Here is a 27,493-nt window from a genome sequence, read left to right as displayed (position 1 = left end):
AGTTCTTATTGCTGAATATTATATGTCCAAGTGACATGAACTCTTTGAGTAGTTACCATTAGGTTTCAATATGGAGTATGAGATCATTCCCAAGTCATAGATACGCAACAGGAAAACAATATATTACAATCAGTCAGTTAAGTGCTCACATCCTGCAACTCTTTACAAGGAGACCTTATTCATACCACTATTCCCACGACAGGAAGTTTACTTGAACGCAGGCCAGTCAAACCAGTACTGATCTGCAGAATCAAACCCAAAAGCACTAGAAAAAAGAAAGAAAAATTCAGTGACCGTGTTTATCCTAAACTAGGTCACTGCGCTTCTTCTAACAATAGAATTTCCTATGTAAATTGATTCCTACTAATATCCTATGACGGTGCCTCCTGTCCTCTTTTACTGCATTAGGCAGTTGCCAGCCTTATCTGGATCTTCTCCATCCAGCCTAATCCACTTCTTTTCAATTTCAACCTGTAGTTAGAAAACAAAAAAAAAACCCAGGTAGAATTAGCAAATAATTGGGCACTGAAAGTGTGAACTGCAGCAACAGCATGAATAAAAGCTTTGACACAGAATCAAAACATTTCCAGACCCAACAGATTTCAAAACCACTTCTCCCAAAAATAGCTCAACTGAGGAAAAACAACGCTGCATTTGCAGTTCTGTTTTTCAGCATCATCTTTGATGAGACAAGGAATTATTTTTTAATGATTCCTTTGCTCAAAGTCATTATCACAAATGAATGCAAGGTATGTTTAGAATACAAAGCACATTCGCCTTGCAAATACTGTAGGGAGGAGTGGGGAGGAAGAAGAGGAGGAAAACACTGAAAACATAGCCCTAAAAATACCTGGCAATTGTAAAAAGCTTTCTGAACCACGTGTTTCTGGGGCTGCACATCGCTCTCTATGCCCAGTGACTTGACTTCCGTTCCTGAGGCACAGGTATCGTGAACGACAAACTGGACAGTAGCAAATGGATACCAGTCAGACGGTATTTCCTGGTCTGATCCGAGTTCCAGTTTGTAAGACAGGCTGTGTGGATGATCTGAACCTTGGAAAAGGAAAAAAAAAAAAAAACAACCACCATCAGTTAATTATCTTTTCTTTGTTTACAGGGCAAGGTGAATCTGCTAGCAAGAGAGCACAGCTCTATCTGTTATTAATGCATAGCTGTTATGATACAAGATTATTCTATGGATAATCTTTTGCTACTTGGGCATAAGGTGACCCCTTACTCATTTTTTTCTCTGCTTCAGCACACTTTTCACAATCATTGCAGTTTTACAAATTAATTTGCACAAGATTTACCGAATCCTCCCAGCTTCTGATTAGGAGAAGATTATTACAAACTTAGGAATAGGTTGCTAAATTCAGACTATTAGCGAAGAACCTCAGTTTTCACTTAAAAATACATTTCTTACTCTCATAGAAAAATAAAAACCAGCTTAGCCAAGGCAGAGATGCCTCCCTGTGTCCAACAACCACCCTTTCCAGAGCTCTCTGCTGTAGGAATTTTACTAGAACGTTTATTTCAAGTACTACAGCTATCTTGCATTACATCATTTATTACGGTATGTCCACAGCAGGAAGATAAAGGCGCAGCTCGGAGTGCTGCTCAAACAAGATATATCCCAGCTGCCAGGATAAGGGCTACCTGGACTCCCTTTTTAGCTTGGTTTGTGATGGGAAAAGAACATACTCTGTTTCTTCCAAACCAAAGTATTACTGAAGTAACTGTCATGTTATAAAGCGGAGTCCTGAAGGACTGCCCATGTACTGCAGCTTATCCTAAATTACTTTAATCCAGCCTTAGATCCGAGGGATCACTTGCTACTCGCTTTAGCATTTTTTATATGTGGCAATCGTAAGGGAAAGCATTTCTCCTCCTCCTAGCACACAGGAACACCGGGGTGGAAAGCCTGCTTTCCAAAGAGGTCAGCAGGCTTGCTATGTGCGTGAAAGCAGTATAATATAATATAACAAAAAGACTCATTTATGTTGCAGCTGCCTCTCCAAATTATTCAAGGCAAAAAGCAGTAATTCTCCGTTTCCCCTCCTCTCCAGGATTTTAAGCATCAGCATAGACAACTAACTACCATTTGGCTGCAGGAAAAAAAAAGGCAGAGAAAGGCTTGGCCATATTTTGTCGAAGGCAAGCCTGGCAGTGTTTATTTGGTTTTCATCCATTATACTGAACAGCATCTTAAAAGTTCAGGCCAAAACCTCCCATTCTTTATGCACTCGCTTTCTCCGGTGGCAGGAATCAATTTTGTATTGGAATGAAGGAAATACTGAAGATGGAGTTAACATACACTGAGCTTTATCCATCCCGTGGGAAAAATCGCTGTAACACTCCACATCCACAGGCTCACCGGCATTTCGTAAAGCAAAAATAAATTTTAAAAGCTACATCTCCATTGCTTCTGGGAGCCTTGGGCTGGGTGCATCCTCTGGTCTGTGCTGCAGGTTTCCCCTGCAACCTGCCTCACAGCCTGCCCAAGCCAGTTCTGATTTTAGGAGGTAATTTACATTTGGGCAGTTTGATGGGCAGAGTTCTGTCAAACACACGTGTCTCCGATGTCACCAGAAGAAAGTCGAATTCAGTAAACTGTCCTCCAGATTTCATTCCAAGTCTGGCATAAAGTCCCCAAAAACCAAGGCTTAAAGAGCATGAAATTCATGCTTGTAATGTTCAAAGAAAACCTGAACTGGATTTCAGAAAATAATGCTATATACACACCAACTAGAGTCCTGCACCATGGAAGAGTATCAGCCACTGGCCATGAAGTCTCCCAGGTGTCTTTAAAGAAACCTGTACCATGATGGGAGAGAGAGCAACCATTCCCCAAATGGGACTAGCTGCTTCTTTCTACCAAAGCACGGCTCTAATACATGCTCCTAAGGAACTGGTTACAGAAAATTGTAGGAAGAGGTAATACAACTTGCACTCATAAATGCAATGGCAGATCCGTAAAAGAGACTGGTTGGGATCACTGGAAATAATATGTAAGTCCTGAGTTTGGGGAGTGAAGCTCCCCTAAATACGCCCAGTACAATAGGACCTTTAGGGTGAGTTGGGAGAAGTAGGTGCCCAGCAATGGCCATCCCCACAGCTGGCACAGAGGGAGGGAAACCAAATCGAGCAGGACAGGCTGGAGAGATCGGATGGAAAAACTTCAGCCCTCCTTGCAAACCTTGCAACCCGCCTGCCGCACCAGTCAAGGCACACGCTTTACAACACCCCCACACTTGAAAAATGACAACCACCACCCAAACCACGGCCCACGACCAAAACCAGCAGCACTGTCACCTCCTTTTTATGCACTAGCCTACCACTTAGTTCACTTGTGCGTGAATCGGGCCCAGAGTCACCCACACGGCTATATGGCAAGGCTGGTATGAGGGTGGAGTAGGAGGTACTGAGTGCGATTCGTGCTAAATCACTGCTCCCAGTGTGTGCGAGACATTACTCACACCTCGGAGCGCACTACAGGACAGAGTCCTTCAAGGCGCTAAAGCACAAAGATACCCGATTTGCAAGTCCGTAAAGGTCTTACTCACAGGAGTGCAATGCCAGGGGCACACAGCGCGTGGCTGAAGTCTCAGAACAATAATACAATACACAGAGACAGGTAAAACTGTAACATTAGGGACTTTATTACTGAAATAGAGGAGGGAACAAAGTCAGAAACAAGAATTACAACCACCTGCCAGTTCCTTGAGAAGGAAGTTGGAGGAGGACTAAACAAGTATGAGGAGGAGATGGAGCTTCGTCCCTGATGTACACAGTGACAAAGCAGATCTGTATACCTCTGTGATGTGGGCCTTGTCCACGATCTGCTGCTGGTCATCTGTTGCTGTGTCCAAGCCCATTTCTCCTGCACCTACACTCTCTTGGTCCACAGTCCCTCTTCCAGACTGCCTGGACATGGTGGAACGATAACCCTGTTGGGGTGAGCCTCTCCATCCTTGAACCTGCCATCATCCCAGCAACAGCTGTGGCGACAGCAACACCAGCGGTGAAGGAGACCAGAAGCAGCACCCCATTCCACAGCCGAACTGTGAGACATCATCCCACCTGTGGTACCACAACCCACCCAAGCTGTGCTCCTCTTGGCTCCCAGGACCTCCTCCACTCTCCAGCGGTGGTGCTGAGATGGCAACACACTTACTTGACCTGGTCTTTGTGCTGTTTGCTGGGTTGGGATGCGCAGACTGCACAATGTCAGCAGTAAGTGAAGGGTCCTTCACAGCAGCAGTCGCAACACTAAGACGGCACATCATGCCCTGGCCAGGAAAGCAGCACACTCTGCCTCTGGGGCTATGGCTGACCAAGGATCTGAGGAGAAAGGGTTTGTCCAAGAGCAGTAGCACCTTGTTTGGAGTCCGTTTGCGGTAGCAGGAAAAGGGTGTAGATCTAAGGGCTTTTGGAGATCAAATTCAGCACCTTCCTGTTGTGCGAGGGAGGCCTATGGAGAAACAAGTAGCAATGGGATCTGTCTGGAAAATGATTTTGTCTTCTGAGAAAGGGAATCCAGAAATAACCACTGCTTGGAATCTTCCTGGACAGGTATCTGATGGTAAATGTTGGATGGTAGATGTTTACTTGAGCCCAGGCATAAATGGGCCACTCCTCTTGGCCCGCTGCTAAAGGCTCCTGTGTTAGCCATGGCACAGTTGTGGTTCAGTACCATACAACACTTGAAAAAAATCTCTGGGCTTATATTCCAGCTAACCCACACCCATGAGGTGGTCTCAGTGTTGGGATCCGATGAGTTCTGGGGTCCGTCCTTTCCCCTAGGTGGTAACCTGCAAAGGCAGAGATGATAGTTTTGGGATCTGGGTATGCTACTGCCCTGGGTCCCCTGGAGCTGCCTCCACTGGACCCTTTTGCCTACTCTCAAAACACAGGGTTCCCCCCAGCCTATCCGTCTCCTGTACCAACGTCAATGTCAGAAGGAGGTACTCACCACTTCACTTGCGGAGAAGTTCTTCTGCCCACTGCTGGGCTGTAGTAGGAGTGTGGAGCAACTTCTTCCCATCGGCTGCCAGAGCGATCAACCAACACTTTGGAAGGTGGTGAGCATTGCCTTAGTTTTCACCTAAAACTGGCCAGTCCTTGTTATTTCTGCTCCATGAAAACTATTGTTTCCCAGCCCTTGCATTACACTGGAGTTAGAAGAAGAAAGAGAGGCTGCATGTACAAGATCCTTTTGCAAAAAAACCCTGTAATGTTGAATAAGCAAGATGCCAGCCAGAAAGTAGAAAAGGTAGTGGGAAGACAGGTAGGATGAAGCAGGCATGGTGTAAGTCTGTACAGGTGCCCAGTGGAAGCGAAGACGACATATTCGGATGCGAGCCCAGCTATCCAAAATATGGACTGTCAGGCATCGTGGAGACATGACCATCTGGCCTGATGGAATCCAATCACTCCTGAAAAGCAACCAGATAATTTGGGGAGATAACTGAGCTTTTACTAGCTAACTTAGGAGACAGAAGCCCTGGGGTTTAGGTGTCTAGGCAACTTGTTAAGACTTTTGTGAATTCAGAGACCTAAGTCTTTCCTGTCTTACATGTGAAAATTTGGCTCTTATTGCCTAAAAATGTTCCAAATTCTTGCTCTCCTTCTCTGAAGAGTAACAACAAAACAGCCAAAACAAACAAACAAATCAGTAAAACTATGGAACGAGATTCAAACCATCATTTAGTATTCATATAGCACTTCACAAACAATTAATAATCTAACTTTACTGCATTTACTCGCACTATCTATCCCTTATTCACCTGTATGAGTAGCATTCAGGCAACCTTGATCTGAGAAAGGCTCATGAAGCCAAGCAATTTAGGTCAAAAAAACATGCTGGTTATTTTAGTTAAGTAGTAATTCTATTTTTGCCAAAATAGGTCCAGTTCTAAAAGTCTTATTTTAAACATGAAAACATCAACAATTACTAAGAACGGATTTACATCAGGACTGTTAGAAGTTAACAGCTCCTGCAGCTATGTCTAAATGGGTGCACTTATCCAACCTTCTGGGAGAAAAACGTAGGAAATAGGGGAGTGGGAAGGTACCACTGCCAAGGAGCAATTTGCAACGGTGCTGGGGAAGAAGGAGGTGGCTGGGCAGGGATGGAGCCCACCTAATAAAGTCATGGCTTGGAGTTTCTACCTAGGCAGTTTAGAAAACGAAAAAGCGGCAGCTGAAGGTTGCTGGGAGCCATATCACCTCCCACACTTCATGCTCAGACCCTAAAGGCTGCCAGCAGCCACAAGCTCCCCTGGCTCCATTTCTCTGTGTTGCTTAATCACTGCTTCCTCACTGTGGCTCCATGATGCAGAAGAAAAGGAGAAATAATCAGCTGAAGAACTGTTTCTTTACACAACAGCTCAAGGATGGAGGTGTCCTAGCAGGAAACACTGCAGGGCACAAATTTACACAGCAAGAGATTAACCCACAGCCTTTCGAAGTCTAGTCTCTCCCCAGCTCCTTGGGCAACACGGGTGCGACAGCTTCTCCAGTACAAAGCCTGGCCCCAGTACTGCGCTGAAATCATAAAACGTTCTATATTTCCTTATACAACGCCCCGATTTCACAAACATAGACTCCATTTGCAGATCAACCCTCCAAAGCCTATAGCTTTTTAACTTTTTTTTTTTTTTTTTAAATAACGCTAACACTCGGCCTCCAAACTCTCCATTTATATATCTGAATAAGCATAGGCAGCTTTTAAAAATCTGGGGTATCTCGCAGCCCACATCGACTTCGCTTGGCCAGCGCTCTCCCAAGGAAGCACTAACATATACTAACATATTTAAATGTCTATAAATGGAGTCACAATATAACTGTAGGCAACCTTTCCTTTTCCCTTTTGTTTTTTTTAAGACGCCTTGGACAAAGGCTTTTTGAAAGCCAAAGCCTCGGCATATTTTTCTCCCTGCAGTAGATGTTTTATAAAAGTTTACATACTTCTATTAGTTTGACTGCCTCCAGATTTTTGGCATGCCTTGGAACAACTCTATTTTTAAACTCTTAACTGTGTACAGAAAACTTGATAGAGAGGTTTAAAATTTGACCAGGCAGTATTACTACCAAACTGTTTTTTCAAACACATGAACATTTCAAGGATACAAATGATTTTGCAGATCTCAGCCAGAGGAATTATTCAAATGTGAAAAGTTTAAGCTACTGGTAGAAAAGAATGTAAAGCTGTAGAATGCCACAAAAAAAACAGTTCTTACTTTCAAATAATGTACATCTGAAGTTAATTGTGCACATCAAATCTTAAGGTGAATGAACTGCAGGGAATTAAAGTCTTTGGACGACTTATAATCTTCTTTAAAATTGCCTGACTAAATTGTTGACTTGATTTTGCAGAAGCAAACCTACATGAAATAGCAAAGAATACTAACAGCTACCTGAACAGTCAGTCCCGTAAGCCTTGGGAAGACACACAGGCCGCAGCAGCACGGTGCAAATCCTTGAAGCCTGGAGTGCAAGACACCCATATCTACAGATTTTGAAGACCTCAAGAGTCTTCTTCTGCCCACTGGTTCTCCTACATCTCTCCATCAACTCCTCTGCCCTCCCCTGGTCCATTTTCCAGTCCCCCCAACTGCCTCCCCTTATCTTCCCTCTCTCTGCCGTTTCTCTCCCACCATTAATTCTGGCTTGGCTCCCTGCCTTATGTCAGCGCGTCTGCCGATGCTGCGTCTCCTCCGCTCTCCCGCTGCCCATTGCTTGGCAGCCACCGGCATCCTCTCCGAGCAGAGAGTGAGGTACCCAGGCTACAAGCAGCATGTAAAAGGGAGGGCTTAGCCAATTCGGGAGGAACCATATGGCATTAGCCACAGGTCCAAGCTGACCACAGCTTCTTCCAAAGCAAAAGAAGGGGAAAACCAGAGATGGCGTTAACACGACGTCATTGCTGAATCTGACCACGGCGGCGTTAGTGCTGATCCTCCTGCGGTGCGCGTCAACAGAAATTGAAAGGCACAATTGCTCGAGGTTTGAGAGACCTCATCGCCTAAGCAAGACCCAGTCTGCACGCCAAAGGGACCAGTACTTCCATGCAGCATCATTAGTAAAAATACTAGCTCTCATCTGCCAGTAGCCATGCAATAATTCATACTCTTACAACTGCCACACTAGCACGTTGATGTAGGATGCTTTCAAATGCTGTTTTAATACCAAAAACCATCTAGTTCATATATAGGCTCAGGATAATATTCCCTTTTCATTTGCTCCTGCCTCAGTTTTTCTGTCGATCTGTTACTTCGGTCACTGATATATCAATCAGAATTCAAATATCGAACTGTGAAAAAATGAAATAAAATAGAAGTCATAATTACCTAAACAACAATTAGTTAAAAATGAGGAAAAAATATCCTCAGGAGGTTTTTTGCCTTTACACTTCATTTTTTTTTAATAGTTTTGAATGTTAACTCTCACCCGCACACACATCTAGCTATCAGAACCTGGGTGTGGGTATGTCAACTTAATACTAGCATACCTGAAACCAGGACTTAAGAAGATTAAATCTCTTCTGGGCATTTTAAAGAGGTAGTTAGTCCACACAGTTAGGATACTATAAGACTAGGCCAATCCATTTGTTAATACTACACATTTAGCCCCTTCTTAAAAGTACAGATTTTACAGATAGGTTAGGCAAAATGCTTTAATAGATGCCCTTGTCTTACACAGATTCCCAAAGCCTCAAATACACATAATGCATATCCAAGCAAAGGACCAAATGTCTTCACTCTACAGAACTTGAAGCAGAATACCGTATTCCTCAATAATTTTTATGTCTTTAGAAAAGTACTACGTAGGGCTATTGATCTGGTAACGTGACTAAAAATTGGAATTTTAAAAGCATGTATTTATATTTTCCTTCTCCAAAAAGTCATATTTTCTCCATTAAATTAAGGTAAATTAACTATTTTACTTAGTGGAAAATTAACAACTTCCACCTCCACAGCTATAAACTTGGCTGGTTTTATTGCTGCAAGTTTTCAGTGAGGTACCACTGCCAGAGAGAAATGGGAATAAAACGGGAGGCATGTTTTGCCAATGCAGTTATTGCCATGAACGTACAATCTCAATGCAGAAACCCATAAAAGAAGTAATAGATATTAGCCCTTGCAAAAGCACAGTCAACTTCCTACAGCAGGTTTGACCACAGTACCTTCTAGTTATGTATCATACCTACCGTTTCTTAAATGATGCTAGAAAGCCACGACCCAACAATTACCAAACCACCTTTTCTATTAACTGTGTGATACTGGGTGGGCAAATCATTTTACCTACTGGCGTTCGCTTCCCATCCCACCGTTGCCCAGCTGGTATATGGGACGCACAAACCCTTCTCTCTTTCTTACTACAGACCTGAAGTTTACTCAGAATGATGAGATCCACTTCCATGATACTGCACACTTATAATTACTGACAATAACACATCTGCCTCCATCAAATAAATTAGGAAAATGTCCTTTAAAGAAAGATAAATAAATAAGGCTATGTTCTCTTTTTCCTGAAAGGTTACTCCAGCTTCTACCAATACCACCATACAGATAAAAAAACCCAAACTACGGAAGCTGATGGAGGTACAGAAGCATAAAAACAGCGAAGACGTGCACCCAAGCCCATCATTTTAAAGCGCAAATTATTTACTTGAGTTTTTATCTGGAAGCCTGTCTATCTTCCACACAACAGCCCTGTAGGCACTCTCGTATTTTGCTGTTCCAACCGAGACTTGTATTACGGGATCAGATTCAACCTCATGTAAAGCGCCAAGGCACGCTCTCCTATTCATTTTTGCTTTTAGGGACTTCTGCCTTTGGAGGTTCATCGTCCAAAGTGCTTTGACCCACTGCGTGGGAACGGGAAAGCGTATCATAACGTTTTCACAGTATTTCACAGAGGGTAAACGTGTTGGAATGGGAGCAGTTGAAGACATGTTTATAAAAGCCTGAAGTTCAACGTATGCCCCCTGAACCACTACCGCAGCCTTCACAGAAAAGGGAAGGTCTTGCCCATTATACCGTGTCCTGAAACGCATCAGTTCCAGCCTACAGGCATCTGGGGGCGTAAACTTAATAATTCGCGATTGCTCGAATTCCTGCACTTTGACACAGTTATGGAAATGGCAATCGAGAATATCGATCCATTTCTTCTCCTCCTCCTTCTCGAAGTAACGCTCGTCCTTCTTCTGGAGCTCCAGGTCGTTCAGGGTTAGAAAGCAGTCGGCACTTCCGTTCACAAAACACAAGCAGTAAATGTGTGTGATGACAGCACTTTCTACGAGTTTTCCTTCTGCCTTAGTGACCTTCCCCCAAAAGTTATCCACTAATTCCAGAGTCATTTCTTGCTCTTCGTAATTCCTCTTTTGCCTAGAAACGGTAGGCAGTTTCATAAGCTCTTCCTCCACCGTTACGAGGAAATCAGAGAAGTCGTTATAATCTGTGGTGCCCAGCTTTAACATCTGCTCAACCTCCGGCTCATGGATCACTTCTACTTTGGGATGATACCTCCTCTTCTCTGTGTAAGACACGCACTCGATCTTCACGGTATGGATTTTTCCCGAGACGTTATAGCTCTCTAATTTGGGTTCGGACAGCTTACAGTGTGGCTGCAGCTGGAATTCCCTGAAAGGTTTCTCCAGGCCCTTTTCATAATACATCTGCAGTATGCCTCCGGCGAGGACGCTTAGGTAAATAGGGCCCCATTGCCGAGACGACATCATGTTCTTCTTTTCAGGAATCCTCAGCATGAATGGCCACCCATCTGCTTTCCGGCTCCTGAAGAGGCTGCGTGGGACGGCGGAGGAGAGCTTGTGCCACGTGTGAGTGCTGGAGCCGGATGGGCTTCCCGCAGCATCACGGCTGTCAGCTTGCAGGTGTTCCAGCCTCTCGCAGATGTAGCTGAAGGAGCCCTGGTTAAGGCTTTTCTGATCGTGGCAAGTTTCTTTGTCTTTAGGATGACAGATGCTCCTGTCAAGAGCTTTGTCCTTCCTGTGTGTGCTAACATTAGCTGGTGACGCGCTGAGCAAGCATCCTTCCTTCCAAAAGGGACTGGAAAAAGCACAGTCACTCTGGAAGTATGGGAATTGCCCCGGTGCTGCCAATAACTCTCCTGACTCCTCGCAGTTCCCTGGCAGATTAGGGCTTCCTTCATCTGTTGATGTGGAGACCGAAGTCTTAACTGGATAGTCATTAGGTGAGGTGTTCAAAGGAAGGTTGCTAGGTTTCTGCGAGGTTAGGGATGAGCAAATCGCGGGTGATGGAAGAAGGTTAATGTTTGATGGCCATTCAGGGATGGGATAAAGGATGTGAGTCCCAGGTTTTGGGATGCATGGACTTCCTGGGTAGTCTCTGGTAGGTGTAGTAAGTGGAGAGTTACTGGGTGGTCCAGGACTTAGGTAGAAGTCGACTACAGGAGACGAGAGTGGAGTGCTGCCTGTAGAAGATGACCTACTTGAAGACTCATGCACACTAGAGAGATTGAGTTTAAGGCCATTTGCTTTACAACTACTCTGATTATCAACCGATTTCTGAGGCGACTGGAAGAGCGGCTCATCGTCGAAGGTGACCCAATTTGCTGGATTTGTGGAACACATCTTGTAGGAGAAACTTGAGGCACTTACATGCGTATCATCCGCCAACCACCTACGAAGAAACAACAGACATGAGTAGAAATAAATTCTCTTGAAAGACAAAACAAAGAAACCCACCCCTTATAATATTCAAACCACACAAAGCTTAAAATGTGCATGCAGTTCACAAATCCAGCGTACTTTGTGTTTTACATGTATAATCTGAGACAGATGTGCAGGAACAGATAAACTGTCCATGAACCCCCGCTGCTCTCCTGGGTTGGGGATCTAAGGGAGATCTAAGCTTTTGTGGGATCTTCAGAGTATCTGATGTATGCAGCCTCTAGATCAGAGAGAGCAGAAAGTCCCACAGCTGTACAGGACCGCTTGCATAATACTTTCTACGATACCGCTTATCTGTAGCTTATAATACGGACATTTTCCATCCTAGGCCTCTGCTCCAGGTGAGGTTTCCCCTCCATCCCACCATTAAACAAAACACTGTTTTACTAAGAAAGGTGCAGCTGTTTCCAAGAACAAAATTAGGAGGATGAGGGGGGATGGTTTTTTTGTTGTTGAAAAGCTGTAGCAACTCAGTGCTGATGGCAAAGGCACACATACTACAGCCATCAGGGCAAAACAGGCCCACCGAGATAACATGTGCAACAAACGGCCAGTTCCTGAGGTCTCTCCGAGCTCCCCCCGTGCGACGGGCTCAGGCAAGAGGGCAGTTGCATGAGCATCCCCAGGTGAGAGGTGGCGGGGAACGTATTGTAGCCACCAGAACCGGCCTGCGACTCATCATCCGCTCCACGCTGCCGTCTGAGGTGCCTCCTGCCAAGAGCGGAATGCGCAGGTTGGTCCCGGACGCTTTCCAGACCTGGGCAGGAATCGCTTCATGTCAGTTCCTTCAACCCTGACTTATGCTCTTAGAGACGGGACACGTCAGAGTAAAGTTAGAGGCGGAGTGGAAAATCATTAGACTTATAAACAAGCAAGAGTTGGCCCTAAGGATGAGCGATACATCCCTCTTGAAGGGTAGACTACAAGCATCCACCGGAGATAAAACACTGGTCAAACATAAGTCAAGGCCAAGAAACAACATACGCATCTGCTAAGCACTGCATTGGCCAGCAGCCTGGAAGAAGTACAGGTCTTTAAACCAATTAATAAACTACACTTCATCCAACAAAGCATCTTCGGTAAAGGGCTCGGCTAGATGTCCTCCGAGCAGGACTGCAACCAGTAAATAATTCATCTTGCCTTCTTGGTTTTACGTCACGCACTGAAATGTAAATGGTCACCGTGTCCTTACAAAGGGCATGTCGTCCCCAAAGTTCTTTCTCCCGACTGATGAAGAAGCAAGCAATAAATTGCTAACGACTGAGGAATCGAGTACAATGAAGCACCACGGGGCACAGATAAACATCGTTCATTTCAAAAAAGTTATTCTTGTTATGTCAGAACGTATTCATGTTTGCCTGAAAGCACAAGGCAGGCAGAGTTCATACAGACAAAACCACCTGCACATATGTTACTCCGTTAATTAAGGTTAGATAACGATGACTTAAAGCCATTCCCCTTCGTGCACACACAGTCATAGTTAGGCCATTTATTAATTGCACGGCACTACACCATATAATCATGTAACCACAAAAGCCATTCTTTATCTGTAGCGTTTAGAGAACGGTTCGTTTCTAGACACGCCAAAGTTCAGCCAAGTGAAATCTTATGCTACGCGTCATTATTTTTACCATTTCCCCATTATTTCTTGGCCAGTTTATAGCCTTTAAGAAAGCACCATAACCCGCGGCACAGCCCGCTCACTCCACGGCCGAGCGAACAAGAGCTCACAATGGAGAAGGACTCTGGTCCTTCGTTATTTTTTGAACTCGCGACCTTTATGTTCAGTAAAAATATTTGCACTATGCTAGTTATTTTATAAGCCCTCTCTTCTCCATTTACAAAGAGAGAGAGAGAGAAAAGGAGCAAACAAGTCGCAAATGACTATCATAGCTCAGACACACACAACTACCAGTGTATCCTTCACCCACACAATCACTTCATCAAAATAAAGTGTAGCAATGGAAAGAAAAATCACAGCTATTCAGTCTCTGACTTGGTCATCATTTTTTCCTCCCGTTCCACACCCTTCTCCTCCTTTCCCTCTGGTTGCCGGCACTGCTCCTCCAGCAGTATATATTGATTATTTCTAGATGGGGAAGTTTCAAATTTTCAGACCTTGTTTCACCTTAACAAACCTCGCTTGTTAACGACGGCTTACGCGATGCTAACTCGGAGCATGGCTTTTTTTCTCTAACAGCCAGGACTGTGGGGCACGCTGGTAAGCAGAGAGCGTTAAAAACTGCCATTAAAAACTCCTCCGGCGTTTACAAGAGATAAGGGACGGCCAGCGAGGGAAAAAACCACGGTGAGCGAGGTTCTCTCCGGAGGGGCTGCAGGGATGATGCTGGCCGGAGGGGCAAACCACAAAACACTGAGATGGGCGAGTGAAAAAGAAAACGTAAAATGGGAATGTAAGTAAATACAAATGATGTTTACAGTAAAGCATTCTGCAGCCTGTCTCCCCATTCTCGTTCGAAATGAAGTTTTTCAGCATCCTTTATTATTTCCAGATGTTGATCTTCCCCCTGCCCCCCCCCGTCTGTTGCTAATCGCTTTTTAAAACGTCATGTTACGGATTATTCGGCAGGTTTTTTTCCCGTTACAAAACAAAAAGATGTTTGAAATTCACCTGCCAAATATTTCACTTCAGTCCATAAATGCCTATGAAGCAACCACTTCGGCAGCTGGAGCTCTCATCTGCAGTTATAATACCCTTCGCATACCTGCCAGAGCCTGTAGCTTTCAACTTTCATTACTTTTCCAGAAACGTGTTTTTCCAAAAAAAACGATACCGATGTTAACAAAAACACAGACGCAAGAAGTAAGTGTTGAAAGAGATAGCAGTTCCCCTATTGCTCGCTGATCCCCAAAACCGACTACTAGGAATGGAGGAAAAAAAATCCAAATGGATCTTTAAAAGCTGTTTTTACGATGTCATGCTAATAAAAGGAAACGCACTCTCTCGTGTGTTACGGGCAGCACCATTCATCTAGTATTTAAAAGGAAAAAAAAAAACATTTCTAGTCTTATGCTTCTTTATGTAGCTTGTTCTCTGATGCTTTTACATCTGCACACCACCATAAATTGATCATTTCTCTCTCAAGTTCTTTTTTGTTCTAAAGAGGGCTCCCAATTCCTCCTTAAGAATTAGGACGTTCTTCCTCAAAATGGCAGTAAACTCAGGCTTTAGGGTAGATGTGTTTTGACTCCAAAAAGCTCCCATGGGAGCCACGTAAACGTAACCCAAATGTTTTGGGGAAGAGGAAAACGATACAAGATGCCATTGATCTCTATTACCGCATATGTTACGCGGCCCGTAACATTTAAATTACAAGCACGTGTGGTATCTCGCTCAGATACGCGACAGGAAATACCATTTTTAGAATATTCAAACCGCAAACAAAAACGCGGGCTGAAATAACAGTTGATCCTAAAGGCATCAATTCCAGTGAACCCAAAAGCTGCGACTCATCTCAATTCACCCTCTTCTGCCTGAAAACAATCTTCCCATTTATCAGATTAACTCAGTCCCTCAGCATTTAATGAACGGCAGTTGTGGCTTAATTTCTTCAGTTTAATACCTCGAGGATGTAAGGAAGAGAAATCCTATCCTATTATTGAGAGCTTTTATTGGCAGTAGCTGTTACTGGGTCCTTTGTTGCTTCGAAAAATCCCAGATCAAACCTGCAGCGAAAATACTGCTCAACTTTCGTGCCTTGCTGGGGGATACCGTTAGCTCTTCCTACGGCCCAACAGCAATAACCGCATCCCACTCGCTCCAAGGTGCAACTCAAGGCATTGACTTTGGCACTTTGAATCCAGACAGGGCTTGGTCCTCAGCTGGGCGAGGGTGCTGACTTGTCACCCAGCCGCGTCCCCCGGCACCCAGATGCCTCCTCCTCCACGGCAGGGAAGCAGCAGCATCTGAACCAGCCCAGTGCGCGAGTGAACCCCCCACCCAGCATCTCACTCCCGGGGTCCTCCCCGGTATTTGGGGCCAGCGGAAGCCCTCCAGCGCATCCCTGCGGATTTAAACACATGGGTCCTTTTTTTAAATACTGGAGGAGCATGGGGTCAGCTAATGGGGAACGGCAGGGAGACGCCCCACTTCTGCAAAGCGTAAGGCAAGTAAATGCAATTAATAGACAGCGCTCACATTCCAAAATACACATAAAAGCGTAATTTTATAAATACATTCCTTACTGCCTCTAGCTCCAGAGGCCACTGTGGCTTCAAAACTATTAAGCCATACGTCCTCCAAATAAATTCCCTTTGTAACACCCGAGCACGTATCTTGGGCGCGCCACTTGCACAGTGGGGTCTTATTGGGCAAATATCAACCTCACGGATTGTTTTGAGCTCTAAAAAAAAAAGCAGATTTACCTACACACAGTACGACAAAAGAGTTAAATAATCCCTTCAAAATAAGCTGAGGTCTTTGCGCGAGCTACTCCATTTGTGGAGAACGCCTGGCCGTTGTATTTCCACCCTTCCAGAACAACGATGGACTCCATACGCTACTACACGTCAATTCTCTTTCCAGGAACAACATCATCTGTTGTGGATGGGCTAAATAGAAATTTAACAGGAAACTCTGCATAAACGGTGCGGTGAAGCTGTCCCATAATGATACCATATGAATTGTTACTGTTTCTTGTACAAATATATAGACAATTCTTCAAGCATTTTGCCATGAAGTGTAATAGTCTCGCAGGAAAGTACAAATTCTCTGCAGTTTAAGCCATAAAGCACATATGGTATATAAAATAACTTAAACGTTTGTAAGCCCTTGCGATATCCAAGTAAAATATGGCAGATTTATCTCTGTATTTTACAGCCATATTCTTTATATCACCATTCTGTTTATTACTTAACTACACAAAAAACTTGAATACCCTCTACCTAAAATACTGTTTGATTTATGTTGATTTGCCTCAAATTTCTTTTTGAGACTACATATGGCTGCGCTTGTATTTAACTCTGCTCGATGTCTCCTAGACCAAAAAAAAAAAAGGTTCTCCAACCTCTACCTCTGAAATAAACATAAGCAAAAGGCACAACTGACGGGAAACAGGAATTTCTTGGCTTTCGCTTGTATTTGGGATATATACATGGATTAAGTCTCCCACTGCATTACTCATTTCATTGCTTTTAGAAAACAGAGAACTGGTGTAACAGTCAAAAATATACACCGACTTCAAAGCGTAACGTCAACTTGTATTTACATTGCTCGCTCTCTGGGGCACGGGCACAGCTGGGAGAAGTTTGGAGCTCGCAGCTAATCTGTTTAATTTGGAATTCCTTCCTCTTGGCCCCGAGAGCTGGAGGAATGAGAAGCTTTCAGCTTTTGACAGCGCGCACGTCCCCAGAGCGAAGGCAGGCGTAACTCACACAAGCGCCTCTCGCTATTACTTGTGTCTGCCTTGAGTCAAAGGGGAGTTGACGAACAAACTGGCTGGTCCTTGCGTGCGCAAGCCTGAAAAAATAAATGTTTTTAAGGGCAGCCACATAACGCATCACAGCGTGCTCCCAAGCGGAGATGACACTTACTTTCCTCGCTGGGGAAAAGGATACGGCAGAGGCTGAAACAGCCTCTAGAGAGGATGGTGTCACACGGTTTGGGACGTGGGGGACTCCCCACCACACGGGCAAGGACTGACGGCTACGGCAGTGACGCTCTCTGCGCACCAGGAGAGCACCCAGCGCTTGGGAGGGATGCTACGCGGAGGTGCCTGGTGAAGAAGGCCTGAAGAAACGCCCGCTCCTCTGCCTCTCAGAGTCACTTCTCAGGCTTTAAAGGCTGCAGCAGATAGGAGATTCATACAAGAGGGAAAACCTACGGGAAGGTCTCAAAAGAAAATAAAAGCAAAGCAGCAGTCTTGCCAGATTCACATCTCTCGTAACTATTCCAGCCTGCTGGGCTGTGGTTGAAGTGGGTCTTCCCCAAAGAAGTAGCTCTTCTTCTTGCTCACAACACAAGTGAGGACCTTCCAGTTTGTATGAAGAATTAGCGCAGCTATTCAAAACAAATCCCATTTTGCCATGAAATAATCACCCAAACCTCAGCTGCTCTGCACTGTAAATAAACTCCTTTTCACGTCTACATCCGTTCTAGCAGACCTTCCCTAACGCTCCGATGTGAAGTCATCTCAAAGCTACCTCAAAAAGACAACAAGCGTGACCGGTCTTGTGTGTAACACGATCGGCTTCGAGCGATCTCCCCATATACTGTGAGCCCCGCGTCCCACACCCTCCCTTGCCCCGCTCCAGCGGTCGGACCACCACCACGGGTGAGTCAGTCCAGCTTGCTCCTTCGGTATTTTCTTAGCCGGGAATTGAAATCAAGGTGGGAAAGCCTGGAGACAACATTTTACTGGAAGTGCCTGTAGGATTTTACGGGGACATGCCAAAGATGCTTTCTCCAGGAACTGAGAGATTTTCATAAATTGCTGCAACACAGTCACCGGGGATCTGCCCCACCATTCCTCTCCAAGCTTTTTTGCGGAATTTATTGGCACGAACATAACTTTCAGAATGGGATAAAATAAACATACAGAAAGCTGATTTAAGCGTCATTGGGAAAGGTACCGGAATGGAGACCTGAAGCCACTCTTGGAAGTTACTCCAGAGTCTCTCCATCAGTGCACGCAGCCAAGCACGGAGCTGCAAAAACCAATAGTAGTTCTCTTCCCCCAAGGCCGCCTCGCTCACCTGAAGGGAACTAGAAAGTTACTTGCAGCAATTCCTACACCGCTTGCTGTGACTTAGCCAGTATGCAGACACATTACAAAACGCATGAATCAACGAATGCAACAGCATGGAGAAGTCAATCAAAACCCAATCTCCAGCTACAAACCATGTGAGGATCACAGGCTTGCGACAAGCGCTTTCTAACATTACAAAAAAAGATAAAATAAATGTTTTCCCAATCCACAGCTACCTGTAACTGTTTTGTTTCGAGGGGATGCAATCACATCTTGCATCACACCACCAACTCCAGGTAATTACGGTGGTATCAGAAACAGGTACGCTTATCACCCGTTATGTTTTTTTAAAAAAAACGTAACAAAAGTGACAACACTTATCTCTGGTATATCATCAGGTCTAACCACAAGAATGGCAAACATCAGTACTCGAGATAAGTCTAAGCATCTTTCTCGGGTCCATCAGTTCTAACTTCTCGCTTGGGTCCTCCAGAAGAGACCCAGAAAAAGAGTCCCATCGCAGATCTCCAGCATTTTTCTGTTCACGGGGTGGATTTCCTATCTCGGAAGGTAAGGGACTGTGCCCGGTCTCAGGAACGTACGTCTGGCAGCACGCGTTTCCGCGCATCTTTGGGCTCCAGGTTGGTAACTAAGAAGGCAGGACGGGGTGTACCCATGCTCGTGGCCCATTTGCTGGCAAACAGGATGGTCAGGAACAACCTCAAGAGGACAAAAGCTGCTATCAAAGGCAGTAGAAGCATTTTTACTAACCCAAATGAGAACAGGATTGAACCCTACGAACCACAAAATGGTTCTCTACGTTATACTGAATATCTTTAACAGAAGAAAACTCTCTTTTCCTAGAAGAAATAATAAAAAAGCATGATCAAAACAATATTAACTACTCAGTGTTTTTATTCTGTTCCTTCCGGGATACTACAGTGCCTTCTAAGACACATCACTTGCATGCAAGACATGATTGCATCTTCTCGAAACAAAATAGTTCCATGGAGCTGTGGATTGGGCAAACCGGTGTTTTTTGATGTTAGAAAGTGCTCGTTGCAAGCCTGTGACCCTTAAATGGTTTGTAGCTGGAGACTGGCTTTTGATAGACTTCTCCGTGCTGCTGCACTTAATTTCTTCCTATTATCTGGTTAGACAAGATGCGTAAATCATTTGTAATTCACTTCACCGTGCATATGCGTGTTTCTCTCATGTATACAGCACACCTCTCCACGGGGCCTTTCTTCCTCCGACAAATGAAACCCCTGCAATTAGAAGACGGACGGGGAAGAGGCGGAGGTTGCTGGGCTGTCGAGCTGCGGGGAGCCGCGCGGCTGCACCCCTGAAAAGTGCTTCTGTTCCCGCTCCCATTCAGTTTACTCAGCCAGTCCCGCTTTATCCTCTCTGGATCGCACTCCTCTTCAGCATCACCATAGTGACTGCATAACTCACGCTCCGCAGGCAGATTTCAGAGAGCCAACGGACAGTTGCAGAAGAGTCTCATGTAAACTGTTTATTGACACTAGCTGATATTTTACTGTACGGAAGGTTTGGGGTTTTTTTTAATTAAAAATAAAAAAAAAAAAAGCCAGCAAGCCCTCAGCATAGTGCTCTGGCCTGGAAGAAAGAGGAAAAGAAATCTATTTTTATTTACAGTACTTCCGCAGGTCACTAAGTTAATGGAATGTTATTGCATCTACTGAAGCAATTTTTAACTACGTTTAGGAAACATGTTATTATTAGGAACACGCAAACATCCCACAAAAGTACTCTGGTCATGGCAGCGCTGCAGAGGCCTTTGGCAAGGAGTTTAACATCCCAAATCCCTCCCCCTGAGCAGAGGCAGAGATTTATAATATGCCACCAAGCAGCAGAAACGCAGTTGCGGGTGGCTGTTCCACTGCTGTAAAATCAACAGCCTGGGTTTTTTGGGGATTAAGCAGCCCTCCGGATGAAAAATAAAAAAAGGCCTGAACGCTTTGGCACACGGATCCCGTCAAAATACGAAACCGGTCATGGTCAGAAACAGGTTTAAACCTGGTCCTCCGCTAGTGTTTGCAGTGGCCGAGGGAAGCGACGGATGAAATGTCACAAAGAATACACGACGCAAAAGTACACTTCAAAAACTCTTGCCGCTAATCTCAGCAGTGAATAATAAAAAGCAGGGAAGCTAATGGAAATACTGCATTTAGCATATTGACTGTACAACGTAAGACACCCTCTTTTTTTTCTGAGTCAGTTTGAAATCCGCATTTAAATCTACCTCGTGCTTTAGTGCCCAGGAAACAAGCGCTAGTACCTTCCCGGAGACTTACACAGGACTTCAGATTTGCAGAGCTCTTCTACACATGAGAAGCACTGCCTGACAGCTATTAGTAACGTTTTCTGACAGACCAACTCCCTCCTCCAGCGCGGGATACTCCCCTTCTCCCTGCCTTAAAGCCTTACAAGAATACCAGCACTAACGAGATGGAGAGTCACAATCGAATCCTGCTTTGTTTATTTGGATAGAGGTATTTTTAATAGCAACTGCTGACAGTCACATCAGAAAGTATAATTCATAACGCCATCACCCAAAAAAAGCCTCATTTGGGTTCCTCTCCAGAAGCTTTTTAAGCCAGACGTGTGGGCAGCCTGGCTTTCTGAAGCAAAAGACTTCAGCTCACATTTATACCCATCAAAAACATACGGAGCGGTGGACTATAGGAATCCTGTCTACCAAAACGTGAAGTAACACGCTGTCCGTGATAGCGCGTGACTATTCATGTGATCGGGTGCATTTCATGTCGGAGTTAACATTCACACACAGAAAAACCTCAAAGCTCACGTTAATTTGCCATTTGGAGATCGGGATTTGGGCAGCGGTATCAAAAAGCTGCGCCATCAAGCTTACAAATCCCCATAGTTTTTAAAGCGATAGAAAACAACATTCTGTATCCGTGCAGAAGGAGATGGGGAAAAGGAGAATAATCAAACCTGAGCAGGAAACAAGGAGCTCATACCTGCCCTGGGGCAGAATTTCCCAGTGGCGTGATTTACAGCTCCAACATCGGTTAAGCGTAACCTCCAGCCAACGCTCTCTGTTGTACAAACTACTCCTGCGCTCAGCTACAACTAGTCGCCGAGTGCAGCGCTAAGCTCTCCTCTGCTCGTACGTACAGTCGAGAGAGCAGCTAATCTCTCCTCACGACGTTTTCTCGCTGCAGGTGTGCTTTCAGGGCATTAACCCAGGCAGCTCGATGTTTTCTCTTCAGCTGTCCTTCTTCCCTCTTCTCTTACAGATGTAGAAGAGCCTCAGCCTCCAGACAGGGAAAAGTGAGTTAACAGCAAAATGAGTAGTTCATAGTTAAGAGCCTCAGGCTCCAAAACTTCCGTTGCCTCCTCCCCAGACAGTCATTAGCACTCTCCCAAAAAAAGCGAAGTCCTGTTCGCAGAGCAGTCGGGGAGGGTTTCTGCTGCGCTCCACCTCAAGAGACAAAACATCCCTATTGGGGAAGGTAAGCGAGGACTTTTGTAACTTAACTTTTGCTGGGCTCCTACAAAATACCTAGTCAGCATTTTTCCTAGCTCATTTCAGAAGCGCTTTTATTTGCCAGCAGTATCAGGACACCTACAGCTTTAAAAAAATAAAAAAAGGAACAACTTCCCGAAAGTCACCCCTTCGGTGAGTCCGTATTTAAAACCAGAAAGCGAAAACTTCCGCTATTCCTTCTCACCTACAATATGCTTGAAATACCATCTCTCAAGTGCACCAAGGGCGTATCCGGTAAGCGCAGTCTAATCATTTCAGCCCTGCGAGGCGCATCCTTCCGCATCCGCTCCGCTTGTTTTCCCAAAGCCCTGCGCCCCGCTGTCCGCACGGGAGGGATTTCTGCAGCAACGACTGCAAACGCCGTGAGCCTACGCGCAGTGTTTAACATCATCAGCTGAACCACGAGAAAATATGAGAAAGGCTCCAGGAATTCATTTCACTTTGAGTATTAAATAAAAAAACCTTCTCGCTCGCCCCAGACTCCTCCCTAACAAGGCAAAAGTCATGGGAACTTGATCCGGCGGGATGCCCGGCGCCCAAACCCCACCGATTTCCACAGCAGTTCAAAGCTCTGTGTACCCCACGCAAAGCAATCCCCTTTTCACCACTTCTACTTTACAATAAAGAAAAAGAAAAAGAAAAAGAAAGGAAAAGAAAAAGGAAAAGAAAAAGAAAGTAAAAAAAAAGAAAAAAAGAAAAAAGAAAAAAGAAAAAGAAAAAGAAAAAGAAAAAGAAAAAAGGAAAGAAAAAAGGAAAAAGAGAAAGGAAAAAAGAGAAAGAAAAAAGAAAAAAAAAAGAAAAAAGAAAAAAGACAGAAGAAAGAAGAAAGAAGAAAAAGTGAAAGAAAAAAGTGAAAGAAAAAAGTGAAAGAAAAGAGAAAAAGAGAAAAAGAAAGGAAAAAGAAAGGAAAAAGAAAGGAAAAAGAAAGGAAAAAAGAGAAAGAAAAAAGAGAAAGAAAAAAGAGAAAGAAAAAAGAGAAAGAAAAAAGAAAAAAGGGGAAAGAAAAAAAAGGGGAAAGAAAAAAAAAGGGGAAAGAAAAAAAAGGGGGAAAGAAAAAAAAGGGGGAAAGAAAAAAAAGGGGGAAAGAAAAAAAAGGGGGAAAGAAAAAAAAGGGGGAAAGAAAAAAAGGAAAAGGAAAAAAAGAGAAAAAGAAAAAAAAAAGAGGGGGAAAAAAGAGAAAAAGAAAAAAGAGCCCAATATTTTTTTAAATCCCGTTCTTAACCCGAAACAAAGCAGCCCCATCCGCCGGCCCGTTCCAAGCCGGGACTTGGGGAAGCGCCTCAACCACCGGGAAAATTCCACTCGCGACGGAGCCCCCTCCGCGCCCCGCGGCCCCACTCCTCCGCCCCGCGCCCCGGCAGCGGCCTCCCCCCGGGGCAGAGCCGACCGAGCCCCCCCCCCCCGCCGCCCCGGGCCCGCTCCTTACCGCCAGTCACCGCCTCAGCGCCGCCAGGGGGGCCCTCCCGCCGCCGGGAGAGGCGGCGGCGGCGGCGGCAGCAGACACCGGCCGGGCAGGGGGCGGCGGCGGGGCGGGGCGGCGGGGCGGGGCTTCGCCCCGCCCCGCCGCCCCGCCCCGCCGCCGCCCCCTGAGGGTGGGGGGGTCATGGGGACAGCACCCCCTCAGCGAGAGGCGGGAGGGAAATGGCCGCTGAGCGGGGTTAGGCGCGCCTTTGGTCATAGCTGTGGCCGTGGGGCAGCCGTAGGCCCGTCCTGCTGAAGCGGTGAGAGGGGAGAGCCCGTCCCTGAGGCGGCCGAGAGGACAAGAGCGGGGTAGGCGATGTCAGCCATGGCCCAAAGGAGAGCACGGCCTGGGAAGGGCTGCGATTTGCTCCTTCCTAAGGTGGCTTCTCCAAAGGAGTGTCTCTAGAGGAGCTTCGTGCCTCTAGTGAGGACCAGAACGCCGGGATCATAGAATGGTGTGGGTGGGAAGGGACCTTCAAGATCATCGCGTTCCAACCCCCCTGCCCTGGGCAGGGACACCTCCACAGAATCACAGAATCACTAAGGTTGGAAAAGACCTGTAAGATCATTGAGTCCAACCATCATCCAGCCAACCCCACCATGCCCATTAAACCATGTCCCACAGTGCCTCATCCACACGTTCCTTGAACACCTCCAGTGATGGTGACTCCACCACCTCCCTGGGCAGCTTATTCCAGTGTCTCACCACTCTCTCAGTAAAGACATTTCTCCTAATATCCAGCCTGAACCTCCCCTCGCGCAACTGGAGGCCATTTCCTCTGGTTCTGTCACTCATCACTTGGGAGACGAGACCAACACCCACCTCACCACAACCCCCTTTCAGGTAGTTGTAGAGAGCGATGAGGTCTCCCCTCAGCCTCCTCTTCTCCAGACTGAACAACCCCAGCTCCCTCAGCCGCTCCTCATCAGACTTGTGCTTCCACTGGACCAGGTTGCTCAAAGCCCCATCCAACCTGGCCTTGAGCACTTCCAGGGTTGGGGCATCCACAGCTTCTCTGAACAACCTGCTCCAGTGCCTCATTTTAAAAACCTCACAGCAGGACACAGAGATAACACCAGACTCTTTTTCAATCCCAGTTGCCCTTTGCTGGAATTACCAGATGCAAGGTGTTCTCCTGAAGTTCTTGCTCGGGGTAGTATGGCTATCTAGTCTCCACTTTCTGGTCACGTAGTCTGGCACTTGCTCTTAACCTTGTTGTAAGGACTAGATGAACAGGACAATTTGTTCCTTCCTACGCTGACTTCTCCTCCAAAAGATTTTCCTCCAGAGGAGCCTCACACCTCTAGCGAGGACAAGGACTCCAGGATCACTCGCTGCAGTTGTGCACCCTTCCTAGACGCCTCTCTGGTAGCACTGTGCTGGCTGGAAAGCCGGGGTAGAGCTCCACAGCCATTTAGCTCGTATCAGCTATATAAACTTGCTGGTTGGTTAGAAGATCTTAAGCCAGGGTGATTTTCTAAGTTGGGTAAGAATAGCCATTTCCTTCTCTGCAGCGTCAATCTTCCTATCTCCAAAAGGGCAAGCATAGTCCGAAGAAGGGCAAAGGAGTTCTTAGCGTCCAAGTGTTCACGCCCCAGAACAGGGACACCTGAAAGAAAAAAAAAAAAAAAAAGTACCTGTGCTTTAATGAAGATGAAATTCAACCCTTGGGAAAGAACTTTATGGGCGGATGACCAGCCAGAAAAATCTGTTACTATAGTCCTCAAGAGCAAGAGAACAGGAGTTACAGTCAAAGAGGGGTGAGGAAGGGAAGCTACTGAAAGACCAGGAAATTCAGAGGTGAACTACCACTGCTTGATGGAGATGGGGACCTCTTGGAGAACAGGCTTGGAGGAAGCACGTTGGCAGCCTCCGGTGAGGATACGAGACACTGCCACGTGACAGCGGTGAGCCGAGGCTGATTTTCCATGGGGTGAGAAGCTGGTGAGACTGTTTTACAAGCTCTTACGGCATCAGAAAGTCATGCCAAAGCAGACAGGCTTTTCTGGAAATTGAGTTGAGGAAGGCTCCAGTAAATTCAATGGCGTGAGGTAGGATGAGCAGTGGCTCTGAAAAGCACGAGACAGCAAAGATTGCTGTCGACACTGAAGGACAGCATTTCCAACAACACCCTGCAGATCTCAGTAAAGCATCACTTCATTTTCTTTGAGGTAGGCCATCAAAATTGCTAAGCCTTCCTAGAAACCAACAGAACTCTGGAAAGACCAAGCTGCAACGCGAGAAGACCAAGTCCAGGCCAGGTCTCACCCTCTGTTCACCCTCTCAGAGCAAACACCTCCCAGCTCCAAGACAGGACAGGTTACCTCATGCTTCAAAGTTCCTCTGGAGTTCCTCCAGAGGAATAGGAGTTCCTCCAAAGACATACAGCACAAGGCTTGGAAAATGGCTTAATTACCAACGGGATAATACATTCATATTATTTTAATAAAATTCCTTCTTACCTGTTACACTGGGCGTCTCTAGAGCGCAGCTACTAGAGGTGACAAGATACCACACAGAAAGTCTGCTCCTAAAAGCACGTATTTTAAAGAGAATTAGGAGGGATGTCCTTTTGCTTTCAGTTGTCCTACTTCTCTGAAAAGTTTTCTTACGTTTTCTCTGAAAATTAAGCAATCCTACTCCTTTGCTGTACGCACGGGAAATATTATTCAGGCTCTGGCTCTCTGCATTTGCAGTACAAGTGTTCAGTACAGTTTTCCCTACAAATAAATTCTTCTGTAAGCTTAATGCTATTAGAAGAATTGCACTAGGAAAAACATTCGCCATTCTTGGTTTAAAAAATTCCATTTTTATTACCTTAATTAAAAAAAAAAATCTAGTGCCCAATATACTTAGCCAGGTCTTTGTTCATGAGTTTTTGTCATTTCAAACCAGGTAAGATACTGTTTGTTAAAACTGTGCTCCCAATGAATTTTACATTAATCATATGTAATTTCACCTGAGGGGTTGCTTCCTGCCTGCTTCTGACAGAATCTCGCTGTTGTCCGTATTTCCATCTCAGTATCACGTAAGGGACAGCAACGGTTCACAGAGGAAGGATTTGAGGATCTCCTACATAGACAGGAGAAGGGAAAGAAAGGGTAGCGCTCTTTTCTTCAGATAGACTGGCATTTTTTCACCATAATTCAACCTGTAACTTGCAAGCCAGTGAATCGATACATTTCCATTTTTCTTCTCTTTAAACGTGTTTCTTCAGTACTGCCAGCCCCAGGCCTCCAGGCTCAGATGGCAAAGCCGCAGCCCTGGAAAGCTCGGGGCTAGGGAGCTCCGCAGGCCACTCTCATCCCAGCAGGTAGCCCTGGAGGTGCCAGAACCTGTTCCCAACCTCTTCCCTCTGGAATTCCATCCCAGTGAGTCTTCTGCCTCCTCCCAGGACACACCCAACCTCTTGGCAGAGGGAAGGGGAGGATCAATACCTCCCGTTTCACTGAAGTGCCAGGAAATTAGAAATACTTTCTGATTTCTAGTATTTTCTACGTACTCCAAGATGAGTCCTTCAGACTCTGATGTACTCCCGCACGACAGTCAATAAATCTTTTTGCCTGTTAGCTTCCACATTGGCCCTTTCTAATGGTTTTCAAGTAGGAAGGGTATAAATTCCTCGTATCTCTTTATCAAGGTCAGTATTTGTCTAAAAATAGATCAGATTTTCCCTTTGTGAGACGAGCGTATACATTTTTAAGACAAGACTGTTCTCCAGTAAATTCTGCCATCATTTTCTCTTCCTTCAAAATAATTCAGTGCAATATAAACTCAAGCAGCAGGGTGGGGGAATCTAACTGATACGGAGATTTTGAAGTCCTTAATATAATTTGACTTTAATGAATAGCATATGCAGAACAAGTTAGAACTATTACAATTATTTCTACCATAAATACAGTTTGAAGAGTATTTCACAGAAAAATACAGTATTCTATATTGCTACCAGCAGCTATTAAACTCCTTCAACATTTTACAATGCTAACAAAGTCAGTTTACATTGCTGACTATATGGTGATCTTAACATGATTTGCAGTATATTACCCTTTTTATAAAATTTTTACTGTTTATGA

At 45.3% G+C, this 27,493-nt stretch overlaps 1 protein-coding gene across 1 annotated transcript; it reads right to left on the bottom strand.

Annotated features, from left to right (window-relative positions):
- Positions 1–77: 77 nt before the first annotated feature.
- STON1 (stonin 1) lies at positions 78–11,640 on the bottom strand. Its single transcript, XM_009821794.2, has 3 exons — positions 9,673–11,640; positions 851–1,053; positions 78–471 (listed from the first exon to the last, which is right to left on the bottom strand). Exons 1-3 carry the CDS (start codon positions 11,615–11,617, stop codon positions 397–399), a joined length of 2,223 nt encoding a protein of 740 aa, XP_009820096.2. The 5' UTR covers positions 11,618–11,640; the 3' UTR covers positions 78–396.
- Between the last annotated feature and the right edge of the window lie 15,853 nt (positions 11,641–27,493).

This window comes from Gavia stellata, chromosome 2, assembly GCF_030936135.1.
Source record: "Gavia stellata isolate bGavSte3 chromosome 2, bGavSte3.hap2, whole genome shotgun sequence".
In the NCBI taxonomy this organism is placed as follows: Eukaryota; Metazoa; Chordata; class Aves; order Gaviiformes; family Gaviidae; genus Gavia; species Gavia stellata.
This window is presented reverse-complemented; position numbering and strand designations above follow the sequence as displayed.

What these genes read in the sequence shown, in the direction of transcription:
- STON1 (XM_009821794.2), bottom strand. Translation starts at nt 11,617, where the DNA reads ATGTGTTCCACAAATCCAGCAAATTGGGTCACCTTCGACGATGAGCCG. An exon ending in GCTTCCAGATAAAAACTCAA is followed by an intron (nt 1,054 to 9,672) that starts GTAAATAATTTG and finishes TCCTTTTCCAAG; the next exon opens with GTTCAGATCATCCACACAGC. An exon ending in AAGCTTTTTACAATTGCCAG is followed by an intron (nt 472 to 850) that starts GTATTTTTAGGG and finishes TTCTAACTACAG; the next exon opens with GTTGAAATTGAAAAGAAGTG.